The 21,871-nt window shown below is 54.4% G+C and overlaps 1 protein-coding gene across 2 annotated transcripts; it reads right to left on the reverse strand.

Moving 5' to 3' along the window:
- Nucleotides 1-389: 389 nt before the first annotated feature.
- Nucleotides 390-15,982, reverse strand: Mtch1 (mitochondrial carrier 1). 2 transcript variants are annotated; one of them, XM_052744473.1, is made up of 12 exons: nt 15,647-15,982; nt 10,621-10,705; nt 8,344-8,450; nt 7,977-8,054; nt 7,663-7,720; nt 7,326-7,377; nt 6,279-6,338; nt 4,142-4,235; nt 2,281-2,328; nt 2,098-2,165; nt 1,827-1,902; nt 390-1,113 (listed from the first exon to the last, which is right to left on the reverse strand). In XM_052744473.1, the coding sequence occupies exons 1-12, from the start codon at nt 15,965-15,967 to the stop codon at nt 1,042-1,044; spliced, it is 1,119 nt and encodes a 372-aa protein (XP_052600433.1). In that variant the 5' UTR covers nt 15,968-15,982; the 3' UTR covers nt 390-1,041. The 2 variants fall into 2 exon arrangements, with proteins under 2 accessions (XP_052600433.1, XP_052600432.1); XM_052744472.1 differs by having other exon boundaries at nt 4,091-4,235.
- Between the last annotated feature and the right edge of the window lie 5,889 nt (nt 15,983-21,871).

Here is a 21,871-nt window from a genome sequence, read left to right on the forward strand (position 1 = left end):
GAAAAGGCAGCAAACTGCAACTCTCCTGTGCCAGGCCTCGTGGAGGGAGGGCAGATACTCACGGCCAGGCAGAAGATGGCTGGCCATTTCCTCCTGCTCTGACCATGTGGCTGCTGTACCAAGAGGCTCTGAAGACTTGAAAACAGTCACCTTCAAAAGGTGCCAAGTGCCACTCGGTAGCTTGGGTGGGACTCTGACACAGCCACTACCTCCCTGGCAGAAGGCCCGAGTGCCAGCTGCTGCTCTGTGAAGAGGCACCGCAGCCTCAACCCCGAGGACAGAGAGGACACGGCCGTGCCACACCTGGGCCCAGGCTGGCAGTCCAGAGAAATCAGACACCAGCACAAGGGTCTAGTGAAGCTCACGGAAATAAGAGGCTCCCACCAAAGTCCAAATCATCACCAATACATTTATTCGAGGAGAAGGGGTCCTATCTTACCATGAGGGGAGGACCAGACATCGATCAGCCTGCGTAACTCGTGCGTATGCACACACCGCACAGGAGACAGAACCCTCACACCTGGCGTCACCACTACAGACAAGCGGATGAGGGGGATAATCTGAGGGGTCACATGATTTCCCATCAGGAGAAGGCACTGCCCTTGGGTCAGGAAAGTAGTGTTGAGAACATGGGCAGGACACAGCGTCAGCCTCCCAGCACAGGCCCAGGCATGATGGTGCCCTATTTACACAGCAGGAGCGGGTGCCTCTGGCTGAGGGGCGGGGTGAGCTGGGCTGGAGGTGGAGGGACCTGATCCCTAAGCCTTGCCGGTGACCTTTGCCTCCACGGCCTTTCTCTGCCCTTGCACAAGACAGACTCAAGTACTTCTGGGCAGGAAGGGGTTCCTTCCTCCCCAACACTGCTCCCCAAGGCTTCCCCAGGTCCCAGGTGAACCACCTCCACCAGCCCCACATCTGGACAGACACATGGCAAATATGGACACGAAGCCAGGCTGGGATGGAGTCCCTCAGGCATCCGAGATGACGGGCCCTCACCGGGGTAGGCCAAGACCCCATAAATGTTTGGTCGGGTGACTTAGGTTACTCCATGGCAAAGCATGACCCTGATGACACCCGGCGGAAAAGCAGGCTGGAGCCACGGAAGAGCTGGCCCTGCGGGAGAAGAGCGGCAGTCAATGGGAGTGAGGCCATACTTCCTTAGAGTAAAAGAAGCAAGGGGCCCAGAGGCCCGGGGTCACGTGTAAAAGGTGTGAGGGACGAGGCGCCATCATGAAAGCAAGGGCAGAATTGGCCTGCACCAGAAGCCTGGTGGCTCGGGCCTGTACACCCAGCCATGGGGATACTGAGGCAGGAAGACTGCAATTCAGTCTCTGTCTGGGCCACAGGCAAGTTCATGGCCAGCCTGGGCAACTTAGTGAAACCTTGTCTAAAAATAAAAAGTAAAAAGGGGGCTGGGAGCCAGGCAGTGGTAGTGCACATGCCTTTAATCCCAGCACTCATGAGGCAGAGGCAGGCAGATCTCTGTGAGTTCGAGGCCAGCCTGGTCTACAGAGTGAGATCCAGGACAGGCTCCAAAACTGCACAGAGAAACCCTGTCTCAAAATAAATAAATAAATAAATAAATAAATAAAGGCACAGGCCCTGAGCCTCAGTCTCATGTGACTTTCACCCCTCAGCCAGAGCTGGGACTACTCAGTACCTACTTAGTACCTACTTAGTGCCTACTTAGTGCCCTGCAGCCTTTCTGAAAGGGGAACATGTGGATGGCTCAGAGCAGGCGTCTCCCATCTACCCTCTCACAAGCTAGCTCCTCCAGGCGCCTCATCCTCCAGAGCAGCCAAGGGCCTCCACCCCAGCATGCTCACCTGCACACTCAGGTACTTCCAGCAGTGAATCCAGGACTTGAACACAGGGGAATAAGGAGGGAGTCCAGCCTGCAGTCTGTGGAGGAAACAGAGGGGTCCTCAGATACACTGTCAAAGAGGACCGGAGAACTCAGAGGAGCCGTGCCCTATGCCCACCCCAACACCATGCTAAGGCCACAGGAAATTATGTGTAGGCAGAGGGGCTGAGGGCTCGCTCATCTGGATGTCCTAGCAGCGTTGGTGGGGGCCGGGTGGAAGGGTACACACGCACCCACAGTTGTTCACAGCCATGAGATCTCCAACAAGCAGGAAGGGGTAGGTCAGCATGCTTACTGCAATCTGAAAGACAGACAGACGGACATCAGTGTCAGCATGCCCCTCACCGGGCCCCATGGGCCCAGTAAGACCTGCCTCCAGCCCACCCTGGCCCTTAACGGCAGTAAGCGGGACTTACCCCCATCACAAACTTGGTATAGCTCCTGATGGCCAGGGCCTGACTGAACTGCAGACAGAAAGGAAGTGGGTTACCACAGGAATGTTAGGGCAGACTTTAGCTCTGTGGTACCCTCACCTTGTCTCATCTCACCCTCACAACCCCCTTTTCCAGGCCAGTCCCTCCTGTGCCCTCCCCGTCAGCTGGGAAAGAGGCTGGGAGGCGGAACCAGGCCAGCTGGGCTGCAGGCACCTGTGGAGTCTGGGGAAGCGTGTTCATTTGCCACCAGGTGTGACAACCCCACAGGACCCACCTACCAGGTGTGGCCCACATCTGCTTGACAACACCTTAGCATGGAGCAGTCACAATCTGCTGAGGGATTCCCAAAGGAGAAGACAAGCTTCCACCTAGTGTCCCAGGCCAGAGTCCGGTTCTGGGCATGAAGTGTGTGGTCACTCTGGGCTACTGCCAACCCCAGCTCACCAAGCTTCCATGCCCACTCCTAACGCTTGACTTTTCCCAGAAAACAGCTCTCACTAGGAAAGGTGACAGCCTGGCCCTTGGTGTCTTCTCAAGTGGTCATCCACTACAGGATGCCGAGAGCCCTGAGAAGGTAACTCAGGCCTGACAGGTGTGGCAGCCTCTCCAAACCTGAAAGTCTTTATAGGATGCGCCTTCCATACCAGAGCTGACTGCTCAGAAAGGTATGTAAGCGGCCTGGACAGAGCCGTGCTCCCTGACCCAGACAGCTAGTCAAGGGCCTTGGTGTGGGACACTGATGACTGTCCCGCCTTGCTCTTTCCTGGTCACAGTGCCTGCCCACCCATGCGGCCCCTGAGGTGGAGCCGAGCTGCGGGCACGTCAACGTCACTGCAGATGAGGCTGCATCTCCACAAACCACCGAAAGGGCAGTGAAGATCCCCCAACCCAGCACAGGGCCACCAGTCTCCTCCCATCACAGGCCACCCTCCCCCAGGCTGCCAACCGGAGCCAACAGACACCCCATGGGCCATGACCCCTCCCTAGCCTTCAAGGTCCGGCCACTCCTGCTGTCAGAATGCCTGGCTTCCAGGAACCCTAACCCGTTGTGGACCCCAATCCTTATCTTGGTTGAGCAGAACCTATTAACCCATCAGGTGCCCGGGCTTTCTGATGCCTCACCCCTGCAGGTGAGGTCTGTAGACCCCAGCAGCCAGGGCAGGTTGACACCAGGTGGCACCACCTGGCCTGGAATGTTAAACCTGTGCTTTTCCCTTGCCTTCTGTCAGAGGGGCCAGGACCAAAGGTCACGGTGGTCATGGAGAGGCACTGTAGGTGTTCTGCTTTTGAGAGCAGAGTCTTCAGCCACAGTCTGGGGCGGCCTTGACTGCACAGTCCTCCTACCAGGCCTCCCCAGGCCTGGGGTTACATGCCAGGCCACAGTGGGGCTTTTTGTTTGTTTTTTTGAGACAGGGTTTCTCTGTGTAGCCCCAGCTGGTCTTGGACTCAGAGATCCACCTGCTTCTGCCTCCCAAGTGTTGGGATTAAAGGCATGTGCCACCACCACTCAACTCACAGTGGGTTTTAAAAACATGAACTATGAAGGACTGTGGCTGTTAGCTGCCTCCTCTCATTTGCTGAGAATTTCGGATAAACTAGGGCCCACATCTAACACTGCAGACATGGAATTCCTTAACTTCCTCTCAGGCAGGGGTCAGCATAATCTTCCCAGCGCCAGAGACGATTAGGTGTCCCCTCTCACCCCTGAGTCAAGACAATCCCAAAGTCCCAGCCTGTCCCAGACCCTGGGCATCAGCACACACAAAGAAAGGCAAGCCTTGCTCCAACCAACCTGGGAACCTGGATTCTGGTCGTCCCCCAGCCCCCCTGGGGTGTCACTCACGCTGTCGTCCACCAGGTAGGCATTGATGAAGTGGGCCAGCAGGTTACAGCCCCACAAGAAAACCACATCGCCCAGGAGGTGAGGGATTAAGCCGCTAAAAAGACAAGGTGGGCAGAGATGAGCAGGGAGGAGACCCAGGAGGCGCCAAGGCTGCCCCCAGCTTACACCTGCAGCACCCAGGCCGGGCCTCGGGAGGGGCCTGGAGGGAGCACTGTTACTACCAGGACAGGCAGCGGCCCTCCTCCCTCAAGGAGGACTCAGGTGTCACAGACTAGTTAGCGCTGTCACCAGCTGTTTCCAATCTGCAGAAATCCTGTTATGGTGTGACGGCAGCCACACCCGGCAAATACAGATCACATAGGTGTGCCTGGCGGCTGGCAGCTTCTCCTGGTCGCTTCATCAGACCAATTCTCAAAGAACCAACCGCTCGATGTCTCTGTCCTCCATCTGGAATGTTCCGCCAACAATGCACCATGCCAGTGCTTGCAAGGACAGCTACCGAGCACTGATAGCCTTTGCGGCAAACCGATGTCTAAATCCAGCTTGGAAGGTGCCAAGGCACCAGAGACACCAACAGCCAGGTCGGAGCACCTGCTGCTCCTGCAAAGGACCTGGCTTGGCTCTAGGTCCAGGGACCTGAGGCTTCCTTTGGCCTCCGAGGCTCCTGTGTGCCCCCGGTGCACATAAACTTACACAGGCACCCACCAAAGCAACAAATACATAAACCTTTTCAAAAGTCTTATATCTGAAAGCCCACGAAGGTGCTAAGTAACATACCAGTGTTCGGAGGGCGGTCAACAAACATCTGGCAGATGCACCTCCTTCCCCAGGGGCTGCAGACAGGCTGTAACCTATATGCATCCCTACTCCAAGATCACACCCAAGTAAACATGTGCTGCGTGGGACCCCAGTCACGAGCTGCACAGTGCTGGGCAGTGTGTCCAAGTCTGATGTACCAGGCACCTGAATCCACATTCTCACACGGGGATGTGCGTACAGAGATGGGTTTCTCAACCTTGCCCTACGGCATTTGGAGCTGAGCAACACCTAATTGTCCCCCGCACTTCAGGATGTGCAGCAGCAGCTGGGGTCTGTCTCACATGCCAGTTCTGAAAGCCACAAGATGTCCCTGGACATCACCAACGACCTCCAGGGGCAAATCACCTGTTGAGAAGCACGCTGCCTGTCTCTCTCTATTCCAAGTCACTTCTTGATTAAACACAGACCAGAACACCATCTGACAAACTGGGAAAAGTCACCTGACCAGAACGGTGAGCATGAGCCCAGGATCGGTATGCTGTGCACATGACCACTGCAGGCCACTGCCTACACCTCCAAGTGGCGAAACAGAAGCCGTACTTGTCAGCCCGGCAGTTGGCTGTCTGACATTCATTCTTCCAGAATAGTCTGCATGGTCTGAGCTTTCTGCTTTGTGGGTAAGTAAGCTGGGCTACAGGCCAAGAGTGCTGGGTCTGTGGCCCTCAGATCACAAACCCAGAGACACAGGCCTCTGGGCCTCTGCTAATGGCTGCCCTCTGGAAACACAGGCCCAACAGGGTCAGGTTTTCTGACTTGTCATGAGAAGCTAGAAGCATGGATGTCTGAGCAGATCATCCTGAGCACTCAATGTCCACTAATTGTCAGAACAGAGCCCCTGACTGGAGGCAGGGTCCTCACTGCCAGCACCCAATCCTTAGTCCAAGTCCTATCTTCACAGTGGCAATGACACCTTGGCAATGACACCAAGGACTATGCAGTGCTTCTGAAGACGAGTTCTGTGTCTCTGGCAACCCTGGAGCCCAGACGGGGCCTGGCAGGGGCTGGCTAGCTCCTCTCCCGAGCGTGAGACAGTTCGTGTGTGTGGGGGGGGTACTGGGTGCAGAGGCCAGGCCCTCAGGCACGCCACTCTCTACCACTAACTTACACCCCTTGCCTAGGTCCATTTTCACTTAAGTTGTGACCTGAAAGGGCCGGACAGCTCTGGTCCCCAACATGCCAGGAAGCATAGCACAGCTGGGCAGCAGCTGTTCAACTGTGGCACGCTCTGGTTGGTCGAGGGCAGCAGCTGTGCCAGGAGACTGAGAACACACCTGTCAGCGGAGCCACGTGTGGCTGTTACAGGGAATAACTCACGTACACGAAGAATCCCAGCAGCCCCTCCTCCTTGAAAATCTTCCCAATGGAGCTCAGAACGCCACTGGGGAGACAAGATGGAGAAGGTCACCTAGCGGAAGCCCAACTTCCAGCCTCACTCAGGTCAGCAGGCACGGGCCAGGACGGGAGGTCTGTCACCAGGAAGAGCCCAAGAGGAGGAGAAAGCTTTCTTCTGGGGTGAGGTGAATGTACACCACTCATGGACACTGGGGCGCCACAACCCACAGGACAGAAGACCTGAAGGCCAGTGAGAACAGGGAGGGGTGGCGAGCAGATGGGACCACCTGACAAGACAGCAGGGGGGCACTGCAGCCGGGAGGCCTGGGGCCAACCCAGGAAAGACTTCAGCCCTCCACACGGCTGCCTGGGGTCTAGAGTCCTGCCTGCCATGCAGCCGGCTGGAGAGCAGATGGCAGGCTGGACTTCCTGGCTCCAGAGCCACCTCTGTGACCTGTGACTAGAAACGTCAGCTGGCCCGCACAGAGGTGCTGCAAGGCCCAGGTGGAAGAAGCAGGCGGACAAGCCCGGCTAGCTAGAGCTGGTCGCGGGCTCCCAGCCCCACCACACTCTATGTTCTCGTGACAGTGGCCTGACCCACTGGGGTTTCAGCCAAGCTGTCTCCCTGGGTCATTTACCAACCTCATATCTCAGTCTAGAGAATCAACTCCCATGAGTGAACCCAGAGCCAAGTATCCTGGCCGCAGACAACAACTGAAGCCCGGAAACAGCAGCGGAAAAGGCTGTGTGCTTGGGCCATGGGCTTCCTGGCCTGAGCTGAACTGGGCAGCTTCTCAGTAGAGGATGAGAGAGCAGAAAGCCAGGTTTGGGGAGTTCAGGAGTTTGGGGAGCCCAGCTCACACCTAACCCAAGCAGACTCCAGCACAGGGCATCGAGGCTCGCAAGGAACCAGGCTCATTTAGAGACTCAAGTGAGCCGAGGACAGAAGCCACCCGTACATTCCTCAGAAGCGAGGCAGCCATCGAGCTATCCCCCAGAGTCAGAAGAGTACAGACAGCCAAGAGTTACCTACCTGTACTTGGCCTCCCGTCCCACAAACTGCACCATGCAGCGCATTGAGATGACTGAGGAGAGAGAAAACATTGGGGTGACCGGTGGGGGGAGCCAAGGGCTGGGCACCCTACCCCTGGGGTGTCCAGTGCACAGCAGCCCCTGTGCCACGAAGCTCAGGAGGGTTGGGCCTCAGAGCCCAAAGCCACAGCATCACCTGTGCCTGGGACGGGCCCCAGCCAGCCTCCAGTCACACCTCGAGTCTTCCCAGTCATCTAGCACTGCTTACGTCGTGTCCAGGAGGGGCCGGCCTACACCCGCCCACCTGTGCTGCAGTGGGCCCAGCGGCATGTCCTTACCGTGTAAAGGATGGGCCAGCATGCGAGACACACACTGCATCATCATTTCATAGGATGTCTGCAAGAGGAGGGTGGGCACCATCAGGCTGGTATCCACAGGGAGATACAAGCCGGCCTCAGTCTACCACAGAGGCTGCCCACCCCCACCCCACACCTCCCCGAGGTGCGCTGCCATCCTGGGTCAGAGCTGCTTCCAAGGCATTTTTAGGGAGGGAGTCCCCTGAAGTGTCCAGCCAAGACTCCTTCCACCTGGCAAGCACAATGGCCCAGCCGGCTGGGGGTGAGAAGTCCCCTCCCTGTCCCTTGACACCAACCTCTTTCACAACTTTCTTCAGTGACGTCTTCATGTCATCCTTATTGGAAACCTGCTCGATCTCGTCTGGAGGGAAAACCTGACCGCAAACACAAAGTGGCCGAAGGAAAACAGAGCCATGAATCACACACGAGTACCTAAGGGACACCAGGCACTGTGTTCGCTGCCTGGGCTGTCAGTAACCACCGGGATGGGGAACTGAGTTGGAAAGGCGCCCTCACAACTGCCACGGCCTCGGGAGAGAGGGAGGGCTGCGTGGCGGGGAGCCTCGGGCCATGCACTGGAGTCTGCCTGGGGACGTGGGACCAGGGCCGGCGGGCTGCGCTGGACAGTGATCGGAGCCGGGGGAACCCTGGGCAATGGCTCACCTTCTTCATACTGCCCCGGGTCACAGTGGACAGGGCGTTGGACATGAGGCGGGGGCTCAGGCCCCGGAACAGCCCTATCTTCCCATCCACCTGCACGATGTACTTGGCTGTAAGAAGGCAAAGGGGGCCGTGTCACGCCCAGCCCGGGACACCCACGGCTGGACCACACACCCTGACCAGTTGTTTCCCAATCCCTGCTGAATGCAGCCGGAGTGTGTGTCCAGGGCCTGACACAAGCCAGCTCCGACCCCGAGTGTCATCTGACCTGTCTCTTTTGGTAAACTGTTCCAACGTTCTTCTGACAAATAAGCCCATCTGACTTCTTCCTTCCTTTTCCTGAGCTTTGAAAACTACTTGGCAAACTCAACTGACTTTTCTCAACTCAGCAGCTGGAATGCTGTAATCCAAAACCAATTTCAGCTGCTTATAAAGTGTTTTACTTGGGGTGGGGGTGGGGTGCTCCCAGGCAGAGATGACCTTCCCTACCTAAGGGAGGGGGAAAGGACGGGGATAGCTAGGCGGGTCTCCGGTGTGACCAGGACACCACACCCCGTTACCATGCTGTGCTGTATCTAGGACGCCCTCTGGCACCTGCTGGCTTCTGTTAGTAAGGGACAGGTAGAAACAAAGTGGCACTGGGAGACGCTGGGTGGTCAGCAGTGGGGACTCCTGTCCCACGGCTGTAGTTCAGACAGCGTGCGGCATGTCTTGCAGTCCCTACTCTGCATTTCACCCCCGTTCAAGAACGTGACGTGTTTCTCTGAACCCTGGAAGCCAACAGACTCGTCCCTCAATAGGATCCCCTTTCAGACCTGTGACGTCAGCTCTCTAGCAACGCACACAGGCAGTGACAAGCATGTGTGCCCTTTTCTCCTCAGCAGGCAGCTGGCGGGTGATTCCACGTCACACCCAGCCAGGGCTACCGGGGACAGGGCAGTACACCTGTTACCTGCACAGCTTCCTGAGAAGGGAGGGCAGGGAGGGGAGGGCTGGGGAAGGGGCCGAGGGTGCCGGGGGCTGGGCAATGACTCAGTGCAGAGCTGATCTACTCCAGACTAAGGGGCAGGCTGCCAGAGAACCAGCTCCAGGATTTGCCCACTTCTCTGCTGAGCTGTCAAGTAAAAAGAGACAGCAAGGTCCACAGAGGCCCTCTCAGGAACTGCCCCTGTTCCACCACCTCACGGCCTTTCTGCAGAGCCTGCAAACCCCCAGGGATTCCAGCCTTACACCACAGAATGTCCACAGCTGTGGGGCTCTCCGCTACAGTGTGGGGGAGGAGGAGACACTGGCCAGACAGTTCCAGACAGCCGGCACTTCCTGACTCAGGAGCAGCCAGTGTCCAGAGGAGCCCAGCAGACATCTGCTCTTGACATCTGATCTGAAACATTTGTAAAACCTGGGTGGGGGCGCCTCAGAACCTGGCTCACGCTAGCAGGAGGCCCTTAGATAAAGGTCAGGATGGTCCCATGTGAATAGGCGTGACCTCAGACATGAGTCCTTCCTAATGGCGCTGGCTGCCATAGGCCAATCTGAGAAAGCAGGGTGGCCACACGCCTGTGTTCATTATCTTTGTGTCCAATGGTGGGTGGGGGCGCTCGACTTCCATGGCTCCCCTCTTCCCCTACACCACCGATCTTGAAATAAATACAAACACACTTCCCCACGAAATGGCCATTCTGCCCGGCCCTAGACGCTGCACCCGGAACCGGAGGCAGAACTGGAAAAGAACCTGACCTGTGAGTCTGCCAACGACAAGTGTGTGTTGGGGAAGGCGGCCCAGAGGTCAAGAACCAGGTTATGTAGCAGGAGACTCGCAAAGAACATTCTAGAACCAGCCAAATGGGTAAGAGAGGTCCAGAATGGGACTCAGGCAAGTAAACTCAGAAAGGCACTTTAAGAAGATCCCTCATGCTGGCAGGAGGAGACAGGGAGGCACAGCTGTGGCAGACCCTACCATGCCCTAGCCAGCTGTCACCCACAGGCCTGGGGACAAGAGCAAAGACAGAGAGGTGGGATTCAATGAGGAAGCTGGGCAGTTAGTGTCCCTTTGTCTACACAGTACAGTGGGGCTAGAGCAGGAGAGCACCTGCATAGACAAGCTCACGTATCTGTATAGAATCTACCACCCCCCACGGTTCTAGAACCAGCCTGGGTCCTGCAGCCTGGGCTGCAGCCCCCACAGGCTCCCACCCAACTCCTGCTACCTCGGGTCACTCTCAGGTCCCCTCCTGAGAGCTGGCACTGGCTCCCAGGGCTGGCTGGGCCTGTGGCACTCACCGTAGGTGAAGAAGCTTGGCAGGTAGAGGACCTTCCTCCCCAGCACATTGGTCCCAAGGGTGGGGGGCATCGGCTCATGACCCACCTTCAGAATCAAAAGACAAAACCAAGGGTCACTGGAAGGCAGCTTGCCGCTTCCTCCCACACATGCTGAGGCTGTTCCCACCTCCCTGGGAGCATCAGCTGGTATTCTTCATCAATGCCTTGTCTTAGGTCCCACCCTGGCCCCAATCTAAATCACACACCCTCCACAACCTCGATGTAGACGATCTCAATGCAGACACCTGCTTTTATTTGATTATTTAAGAGCCTTTTACTACATTTTACAATCTTACCCGTTATTACCGGGTGCATGATGGGAGGAGGGGGATGAGACCTGCGTGGTCAGGGACACCTCTGGGGAGTCGATTCTCTTCTTCCACCCTTAGGTGGGTCCAGGGATAGAACTGTTTGTTTGTGTCCCTGTGTGCTTGTGTACGGGCACACACATCCATGGTGTGCGTATGGAGGTCAGAAGACAACTTACACGAGTTAGCTCTCCCTTCCACCACGGAGGTCTTTGGGTTCAACTCAGGTGTCTTTACCCACCGCGGCATCTCACTGGCCCAGAAACACACCTTTAAGTTTGTTGGTTTGTTTTTTTTTTTTTCAAGACAAGGTTTCTCTGTGTAACAGCCCTGGCTGTCCTGGAACTCGCTCTGCAGACCAGGCTGGCCTCGAACTCGGAGATCCACCCGCCTCTGCCTCCAGAGTGCTGGGATTAAAGGCATGTGCCACCACTGCCCCGCCATTTAAAAAAAATTTTTTTTTGTTTGTTTTTTTTGGTTTTTCGAGACAGGGTTTCTCTGTGTAGCTTTGTGCCTTTCCTGGGACTCACACTGTAGCCCAGGCTGGCCTCGAACTCACAGAGATCCGCCTGTCTCTGCCTCCCGAGTGCTGGGATTAAAGGCGTGCACCACCACCGCCCAGCGCTAAAAAAATTTTTTAACATTTATTGACTTATGTGGACATATGTGTCAGGGCACACATGTGGTGGTCAGAGGACAACTTGCAGGAACTGATTCTCTGTCCTTCCTGTGGGTTCTGGGGATTTTTTTTCTTTCTTTCTTTCTTTTTTTGAGACAGGGTTTCATTGTGTAGCCCTGGCTGTCCTGGAACTCACTCTGTAGACCAGGCTGGCCTCGAGCTCAGGGTTCTGGGGATTTACCTCAGGTCATCCATCACACTTGACAGCAAGTGTCTTTACCTGCTGAGCCAATTCGCTGACTGGAAGCACCCATTTTTAAGGGCTTCCCTCTCCAGTCTCCTCTGAGACTAAATCTGCTAACTTCCATCTTCAGGATAAACTTCATCCCAGCCTAATTCACAGCACACTGAGAAAACAGCAGCCTTGGGTCTCAGGCCCGGCCGCAGACAGCTCTGCTCCACCTCCCCCCAATTCTTCTAAGTCTACTGTAGATACCTCCCCGCCTGTCCCTGCCAGGCCCAGGCTTAGCAAGTACAGTCTCAAACTCACCTGCTTAACTGGGTTCTAATCCCAGTCACCCTGTATCCCTGGGACCAAATGACCCTGGTTTCCACACGTCATCTAACCTTTCACTGTACAGCAGTGCGTTACATCCGGAGGAGAATCTGTCAGGCCCACAGACGGGCAGCCAGAGGACAGAGTCATCTATACCGACATGAGGCCCCTGCAGAGGGGCCAGGGTGCTAATATTTTGCCAATCAATGAGAAACTCTGCTGCCAGCAGGGTGGGAGGGTACACACCAGAGCCTAAGTGGAGGTGAGGACCACCACACTTGGCATGAGGGAGCACCCTAGCCTTGTGTCCTCAGCAGACCGGGGGCACCTGTTGGATGCAGCAGAGGACACAGTGCTGTGGGATGTTCTGTATGGCAAATATGTTGCTGATTGGTCAATAAATAAAACACTGATTGGCCAGTGGCCAGGCAGGAAGTATAGGCGGGACAAAGAGGAGAATAAAGCTGGGAAGTGGAAGGCTGAGTCAGAGAGACACTGCCAGCCGCCACGATGAGAAACAGCATGTGAAGATGCCGGTAAGCCACAAGCCATGTGGCAAGGTATAGATTTATAGAAATGGATTAATTTAAGCTGTAAGAACAGTTAGCAAGAAGCCTGCCACGGCCATACAGTTTGTAACCAATATAAGTCTCTGTGTTTACTTGGTCGGGTCTGAGCAGCTGTGGGACTGGCAGGTGAGAGAGATTTGTCCTGACTGTGGGCCAGGCAGGAAAACTCAAGCTACAACACAGCCCACGGGACAGGAGGCCTGGCCTTGAGAACTACACTGGGCCCTTGCTGGCTGCGGCTGCTGCTGCTGCTGCTGCTGCTGCTTCATTAGGAAAATGTTTCCTCAAAGTTCTGTTGTGTAGGTGGAGGTCGGAAGACACCTTTGGAGTCAGGTTTTCTCTTGTCACCTAGACTGTAAGTTCCAGGGATTGAACTCACATCCTCAAACTTGATCGACAAGTGACCTGTCTGCCGCTAACCATCTCACAGACCCCGATTGTAAATTTCAAAACCCCTTTATTGTGAGGTCTTTAAAATAAAAAAGTGCAGCTCACAAGGGCTTATCCAGAAAAGAGTCAGGTGACCCAGGCAACAGTTTTCCCTTCCAGAGCTTTCCTTGTAGGTCTGAAGTTCGCCGTCTTCAAGTAGTGGTGGTCCTTCCTTTGAGCTCCCAACTTCAAGGCCCAGGCTCTGGCTATTGTGAAGTCTGCCCAGTCTTACTGCTACAACCCTAATCCGGCCCTGAAACCTGGCCCCCCAGCCACACATCCCCATGGCATCCAAATCCGCTGAGTGCACTGTCTTTATTTTTCCACAGACAGGGTTTTCTCTCTGTGTAGCCCAGGCTGGCCTCAAACTCACAGAGATCTGCCTGCCTCTGCATCCGGAGTGCTGAGATCAAAGGTGTGCGCCACCACCGCCTGGCCGGGAGTCTGTTTTCTCACTGGGTTACCATCAAAGGCACACTGCTAACTATGGTCGAGTTCTAAATGATCTGCTCCCAAGTCATGCTCACCCAAATGTGTTTCTAGGTGTCCTGACCACATCCAACACTGTGACCCTGGACCTAATACCAGCAGAGCCAGTTCCCCGTCTCCAAGTCTGCACCACCTCCACCCTAACACCCACGTGCCTTGATCTAAGGCCTTGTGTTTTATTCCCCTCAATGTAGGCAACCTCCATCTAGCACTGCACACATGCTCCCTGCAGAAGACAACCTGTCACTATTATTACTTTTTTTTCAGTGTTACTGATTGCCAAGCTATAGCCATTAGCTCTTTCCCAGAAGTTGTCACCCCCAGCAGACCTCTCTGGTTCATACCAACCTGCCACCGAGTTCTCCTCAGCCTTGGGCTCCCACTCACTCTCCAGGCCCTTTTCCAAAACCCTTTCATGTCATCCTTTTTTCAAACCCGTATACTAACGCCACCAGGGTCCCAACGATAAGCCACTTCCCCACTGCCCTCCCATGAAGCCCACCCATTTCTGGCACCCAGCAGCCTCCCACCCCCACCCCCACCCCCACCCAGACACTCCACCTGCCATCCCAAAGTCCACATTCAACTCTCACCCCATCAGCCAGCACCCCTGCAGCTCAACTCAAAATGCCTCCAAAGCTCAGTGTCTCTCCTAAGCTGAGGCCTGGTGTGGCTGTAAACCCTAATGTTGTAAATGCCCCATCAGCCACCTCCAAATCTGTCACAGTTGGAGGCCCGATGGCCCTGACTGCATCTTCTCATTCCTTGTCATATTTTCTAGTCAAACTCCAAATTCTACTATCCCCATGCCTCAGACGCCAGAGCGTCAAGGATTCCCATTCCCAAGGCCTTCTCATTCCAAACGTATTTCTGATTCTCTCAGTTCCATCACAAGCACATCAAAATCTCACACCCACTTGCCTTAAATCAAAGCTCAGATCTTAGCTGGGTGTCCAGCTCAGTTTTCACTACCCATCCTCCACTCCTCTGAACTGGAAAATTCTAGACTACATCTTTGGGTATCAGTCTGAGCCTGAACTAAGCCAATCAAAACTGTCCCCCCCCCCCATCACACCCACCCAATTCTGCTAAATGCACGCCTTCTTCCAACCCCCCACTCCCTTTAGCCTCCCCTCATTCTCTTCTGGACTGCATTGCCGGCAACAAGCAAGAACGTCAGGCGCCCGAGCATCCTTGAGTCAGACATCCCTACCTTTGCTCCAGTTTTCGCCGGCCCTTACCTATTGTGCCTATCCCACTGCCCTTTCTGCCCATTCCCAACCCACGCAGACACAATCACTGCAATTCCATTTCCTTCCTCCCCTAAATGCGTCATCCCCTTCCCCCTAAAAGCCGCCTCCTGGCTCCCCTCTCCAGACACGTCGCTACCACGGCTCCACTCCCCCAATGCGGAGGCCCCTCCTCCCACCAAATCTGTCGTCGCCATCAAATCCACAGCCCCCTTCTCAAGTAAACCGATAGCTCTTCCCTGCTGCATTCTTTCCCTCCTAAATTTTTGGCCCTGGTGCCCACTCCTTTGTCCCTCAAAGCGCTTTTATCCATCCCTATAAATCCAGAGCCCCGTTGTCCTCTGCCTCAAATGGACTCACCTTTTAAACACTTAGCTTTCGTCCCCAGCCCTCCTCTACCCGTTCACCAAAACTTCTCGGCCCTCCCCCAATTCTGTGGCTTCTTCCCGCACCCCAAATCCATCACCCTTCGGAATCTCAAGCCCACTGCCTCCGACTATTTATCTCCCACATCTTATCGTCCTTCCCTGCACCCCCAAATCCCTTCCTATCCCACGTCCGTCACTCATGTCTCTTTGCTTCTTCCCTGCACCCCCAAATCTCTTCCTAGCTCACGTCTGTCACTCACGTCCCTTAGCCCCCTCCCTGCACCTCCAAATCCCTTCCTTTCCCACATCTGTCACTCAGGTCCCTTAGCCCCCTCCCTGCACCCCCACCCCGCACACCCCATCGCCATCCTTCCGCGGCGCGCCCCCCCTCCGCCCCACCTGGATCAGCAGCTTCACGTAGAGCAGCGGGTGGCTGAGGGCCGTCACGCCCGCGCCCAGCGCCACAAACAGCGCCTCGGTGGTCGGGGCGTTGTCCCCGGAGCCCGGACCCCCCGCGCCGCCGTCCATCCTGCGCGCCGACGGCTGAGCCGCGGGCCGGGGGTGGCGAGGGTGCGCGCGGTGCGCGGGCGGCGGGTCGCGAGCGCGGGCCTCGACTCCCGCCGGCGCGCCGCCGCGAGCTCCCGCTCCAGCTCCTGCTCCCGCCATCCCCGCGGCGCCGCCGGGAGCCCAAGGCGCCACTTCCGGGTCCGAAGCCCCCATGGCGCCAGGCGGCGAGGTCACTCCCCGTCACGTGGTGTGGCCACGCCCCCCTCGAGTGTCAAGGGGCGGGGCCGGGCAGCACCACTCCCGCCGCGGGGGGAAGGGGGCGTGGCTGGCTGGCGTGCGGGATCCAGCGGTGCTCGGCCGCCGGGCCCTGCTTCGCCCGGAGCCCATACTTTGCAGCTCCCGGCCCGCCTCTTTGCGGACCAGGTCTGTCACCGCAGTTGTGCCCGGTGATCAGCGCCTCTGCGGCCTCCTCTGCACACACTGCCTCTGCACCCCTCCAGCGCGCTCCCTGGGCCTGAGTGGAAACCCCTCAGTATTTGAGTAACTCATGGCTGATGAGGGTTGGGAGCACCCCAGGCATGTGCACTTGCGCAGGCCCCGTGCTGGGTGCGTTTTGTTGCTAAATAACTAGGCCTGGAGCTGCTCTAGTCTGGTGCCTGGAGCGCAGAGCTTCGTATGGCTTAAGTGCAATCCTCACAGCCACCTTCCAGGAAGGCGCTCACCCCGGCGCGGGTCTTGTTTGTAACGGGCTCCCATCTTGGAGCAAGCCCAGCAGCGCTCTGCTAATAGTGCGCTGCCCAATAATAGAGCTTTCTGGTAAATGGACCTTAGAGTCAGCAGGGATCTGGACCCTTTGCCTGCCCTTATTCTGTTGCTAGTTCGTTCCTGAGGAAGGTCTTTAGTCAGATGTCTGCTCCCCTTCCTGATTGCCCACGAAAAAAGCCCATCGCTACCGCCACCCCCACCACTTCTGACAACAAACCTTTGTCATTTTTAAAACCTAACAGTTTCCCCTCATAGTGGGCTCCCTCCACCCCCAATTCTGCTCCCCTAATCCAGGCTTGTCCATTCTTTCACTCCAGAAGGGACGGGGCGGGGGGTGTTCAGTTCCCTGTGTCATCAAACCTTCCACCTTCTCCCAGAAGGACTTTAAATGATTTCCTCTTGCCTGGATTCTGATTTAGCTTTTTCATGCGGACCTTCAAAGTCAAGTTCACAGTCCAGCATTATACCCGGAAGACGTAGGGATGGGGAAGGGGCAGGATTTGCCTCGCCTTCCTGGCACCTCCCCACACAAATCCTTTCCTTCCTGTGGGCTTTTCCTCTGCATTTCCCCCAGCGCCTTGTTTTTCTGTTTGAATTTGACTGCCCACCATTGGGCTCTGTGTTTGTCTGGCTCTTTCAGACGGTGGCTCCCTGTAAGAGAACTGCATTGTGTTGTCTGGCATTAATGTCTGTCTTCCACGACCTCAAATATAGGGAAGTCATTCCTAAGTGAATGAACCAGACAAAGAAACTTAAGTGCAAACAGTCCAGTGTGGTGGCTCACACCTGTAAATCCAGCAGTACTCAGGTGGTGGAGGCAGCAGCATCAGGAGTTCAAGGCCACCCTGTTCACTCAGTTTCATCAATTTCCTTGACAGCAATTGACAGCTGGGTGTCGGCAATCACAGACTCTTTCCTTCACATCCTTTTTCTTTTCTTCCTTTTTTGGTTTTTCAAGACAGGGTTTCTCTGTATAGTTTTGGTGCCTGTCCTGGATCTCACTCTGTAGACCAGGCTGGCCTCGAACTCACAGAAGAGTGCTGGGATCAAAGGCGTGCGCCACCACCGCCTGACTCGTTCACATCTTAGTTACTAATATGAACTCAAGATACAAACCACACTGTAATTGTGTGTGTGTGTGTGTGTGTGTGTGTGTGTGTGTGTTACAAAATGACTTCAAAGGCTTACAAAGGCCACAGAGTTCAAGGACTTTAAAGAGGCATTAGAGGCAGAGAAAGTCACTTCTGAGGTTAGATATTAACCAGTCTGAGAGCTGCTGTGGAAGTGCGGAGAGCAGGAGGGTTGCGGATCTAGCAGAGAGAGTGGAGTTGCTAAGGACTGGGTCCAGGCAGATAAGCAGATAGCTGGAGAGATGGCAATTCAAACAGGCTGTCCCAACACTGGAGACCCAGCCGAGCTGAAGCCCCTGGGGCTGCTGGGAGTTCTGTTTGTCTGTCCCTTGACATGTATACTGATTGGTCAAACCGTAAGTCCGCCATCCACTGTTAAGTGGAGGCTACATCCTTTCCTGGGCTGGCATGCTAAATTCTGAGGCCTGTTTTGTGTTCTGTGCATGAGTGCTTTGTCTGCATTTATATTTCTGTGCACCACATGTGTGCCTGGTATCCAGGGAGGTCAGATGGTTGTGAGCTGAGAACTGAACCCAGGTCGTCTGTAAGAGTGACAAGAGAGCTTGCTGGCGGGGCCATCTCTCCAGCCCTTACTATGGCTTTAGTGTGCCCATGTGCCTGTAGGTTCCCATTCTGCTTTGGTACGTTTCCAGGTGGGGACTCCTTACATTTAGGAACCAGCTATTTGTCTTTGCCATGTGGGTAGTGCTGCCCGGGCGGTGGCTGAAAGGTCTTGGAGAGAGCTGTAGTTCAAGAGCACTGCTGAGAAAGACTGCTGGGGAATACAGAGTTTATTAGAGATGTTGGTGGACGGTGGTGGCACACGCCTTTAATCCCAACACTGGAAGGCAGAGGCAGGTGGATCTCTGTGAGTCTGAGGCCATCCTGGTCTACAGAGTGAGTTCCAGGACAGCCAGGACTACACAGAGAAACCCTGTTCTAAAAAAAAACAAAACAAACAAACAAACAAAAAAACCCACAACAACAACAAAATACTGACCCTGTCCCAAAAGACACAAACAAGGCCAATGATATGGTTTAGTGGGTAAAAATGTTGGCTGCCAAGCCTGATGACCTGAATTTGATCCCCAGACCCACATGGTAGGAGAGAACCCACTCCTGCAAGTGTTCCTCGGACCTCTGTTCACACCCATCCCACTTACACACATCCACAAAATAATTGAAGTAGAAATGTAATTACCAACATAAATAGATGAGAACAGCATAGCAGGGCCTCTGAGGAGAGTTCAACTGGCCTCCACCCCCCCCACTAACCCCCACCCCACCACACCACACACACCCCATGCCCCACCCCCAGCACCAGAGACAGTCATCAGAGTGGGCTCTGAAGAAAGGAACCAGAGCCCGGGAGGCAGAAGTGGGATCTTGTTCTTATACCTTTCAGAGAATGAGGTAGATTTCAGGGCATGAGCTCTTTCCCAGGCAGGAGGCAGAGAAGGGGGAGGGGCAGGATGTGTGGCCACCAATGCCTCCTTTGATGTTGATCACTTTCCAGGAGAGAGATCCTGGCGCCAGTCAGCTGGGAACTCAGGCACGTCTTATCAGTAGGTGTCTGGGGAAAGGGGCGGAGCCACTGCAAGGTACTTCGGCCTGAACAGCAGCTGGATTGACATTATATTCTTACAGTGGTGACTACCCAGTGTGAAAAAGGTGGCCTGGTCCCCTGGAACTGGAGTAACAGGCTGTTGTGAGTGATCCAGTACGGGTGCTGAGACCAAACTCAGACACTCATTCTTGGAGAGTCCGTCTGTAATCCCAAGGCTTGGGAAGCAGTGGCAAGAAATGAAGAGTTTGAAGTGGGGGAGAGTGGACTCGGCAGTTCAGAGCACTTGCTGCTCTTTGGTTCCCAGCACCTACATGGTGGCTCACAATCATCCATAACTCCAGTTCTGGGGACCTGATGCTCTCTCCAGGCCTCCGAAGGCACCAGGCATGCACATGGAGTCTATACATGCATGCCAGCAAAACAATCATACATATAAAATATTTCTTTATTTGCTTATTTTAAAAATCCCTGAGTCTTAGCCAGGTGGTCGTGGTGCACGCCTTTAATCCCAGGACTCAGGAGGCAGAGGCAGACGGATCTCTGTGAGTTCAAGGCCAGCCTGGTCTACAGAGTGAGAAACTCTGTCTCAAACAAACATCCCTGAGTCCTTTCGAGAGAACAAAGAAGAAAATCTGGCATCTGCTCTTGACAACCACAGGCCATCGCAGTAGAAAACCTGCCCCCGGGAGACGGGCCAGGCTTCTCCACACATGACGTCCACCTTGTAGCCTCTGAGGTCCGTGTTGTTCCCTGTGTGGTTTCAGCTGGCATCAGTACTAATCATTGGCTAGACTGTGTGCCACGGAGAACTAGTAACAACACGGTCTTAACCTTTTTCTTTTTCCCCCTTCCTTCCTTTCTTTCTTTTTAAAATTGTGGTTTTTCAGAACCATGGAGACTATATATATAGCATGGGGGACCCTAGGATGACTGTGACTTATAATAAGTTTTAGTTTTACTCAATTACTGAGCAAGCCTCAATGAAACATTTCACAATTAAGATGGGAATACATACTGTATCAAGCTGGTAATAGAAAGGTGGATAAATTGATTAATTTGAAAAAGTGAAAAATGAAAAAAAATAAAAAAGAAAAGAAAAATTTGAAAAAAAAAATGTGGTTTTTAGCAGTACAAGGGACAATGGAATCCAGGGCTCCACGCATCCTAAGCAATTGGTCTACCCAGGAGCCATACCCGAAGCTGAGGTGGGACTGAATTCCGTGGGACTAAATTCCGTGGGACTAAATTCCGATCACACACTGCCACAAATTCCCCTATGGAAGGCAGAAGACAAGGCATTCTAGTGTGCCTGCACTCACTCTGGGCGCTCAGTAGGACTTGGGACACCAAGAGTCAGCACTACATGACTATCACATTGTCTGGACACCTCCATTCTTGATCCTAGTTATTAGGATCACCATAGGATTAAAGGAAGCAGGGCACACACTTGAATGGCATGTTGAAACCTCAGATTCAGCATGACAAAATAAATAAATAAATTTAATTAAAAAAATTTAAAACCCCGGTCTGGAGAGATGGCTCAGAGGTTAAGAGCACTGGCTGCTCTTCCAGAGGTCCTGAGTTCAATTCCCAGCAACCACATGGTGGCTCACAGCCATTTGTAAGGAGATCTGGTGCCCTCTTCTGGCGTGCAGGCACACATGCAGGCAGAATTTTGCATGCATAATAAATAAATCTTTAAAAAAAATTAAAATCCTCTCTCATAAAAAAATTTTAAGGTTTATTTTTATTTGTGTGTGTGTGTGTGTGTGTGTGTGTGTGTGTGTGTGTGTGTGTGTACACCAAGTATGTGCAGGTGCCTAAGGAGGCCGGAAGAGTTCACTGGATACACTGGAGCTGGGGTTACAGGCAGCTGTATGTGGACTCACATGGATGCTGGGAACCAGACTGAGATCCTCTGGAAGAGCAGCCAGCTTTGGATACTAGTAAGATGCCCCATCTGTGGTGGATTGAGTGAGCTTGGCCCCATAGGCTCAAATATTCACATGCTTAGTCCCTAGTTGGTGAACTGTTTGGAAAAGATTAGGAGATGTGGCCTTGTTGGAGTAGGTGTGGCCTTATCGGAGAAAGTGTGTCACTGGGAGTGGGCTTGAGGTTTCCAAAAGCCTAGGGCCAGGCCGGGTCTCTGTGTCTCTGTGTCTCTATGTCTCTGTCTCTCTCTCTCTGCCTGGGGATGAGGATATAAAGCTCTCAGTTGCCTCTCCAGCAGCATGCCAGCCTGGTGACACCACACTCCCCACCACAATGATGATGATGGACTGATACTCTGAAACTGTAAGCAAGGGCCTTTATAAGAGTTGCCTTAGTCATGGAGTCTCTTCATAGCAAAAGAACACTGGTGGTTTGAAAGAAAATGGTCCTCAAAGGTGGTGGCACTGTTAGGAGGTGTGGCCTTGTTGGAGGATGTGTGTCACTATGGGGTGGACTTTGAGGTCTCAGAAGGTCAAACCGGGCCCAGTGGCTTACAGTCAATTCCTGCTGCCTGAGGATCAAGATGTAGAACTTTCAGCCCTTCTCCAGCACCACGTCTGCCTGCAAACTAGTGTGCTTCCCACCATGAAGATAATGGACTAAACCTCTGAAACTGTAAGCTACACCCCAATTAATGTTTTCCTCTATAAGAGTTGCTGTGGC

This window comes from Peromyscus californicus, unplaced genomic scaffold (genome assembly GCF_007827085.1).
Source record: "Peromyscus californicus insignis strain IS unplaced genomic scaffold, ASM782708v3 Scaffold_19__1_contigs__length_69161282, whole genome shotgun sequence".
In the NCBI taxonomy this organism is placed as follows: Eukaryota; Metazoa; Chordata; class Mammalia; order Rodentia; family Cricetidae; genus Peromyscus; species Peromyscus californicus.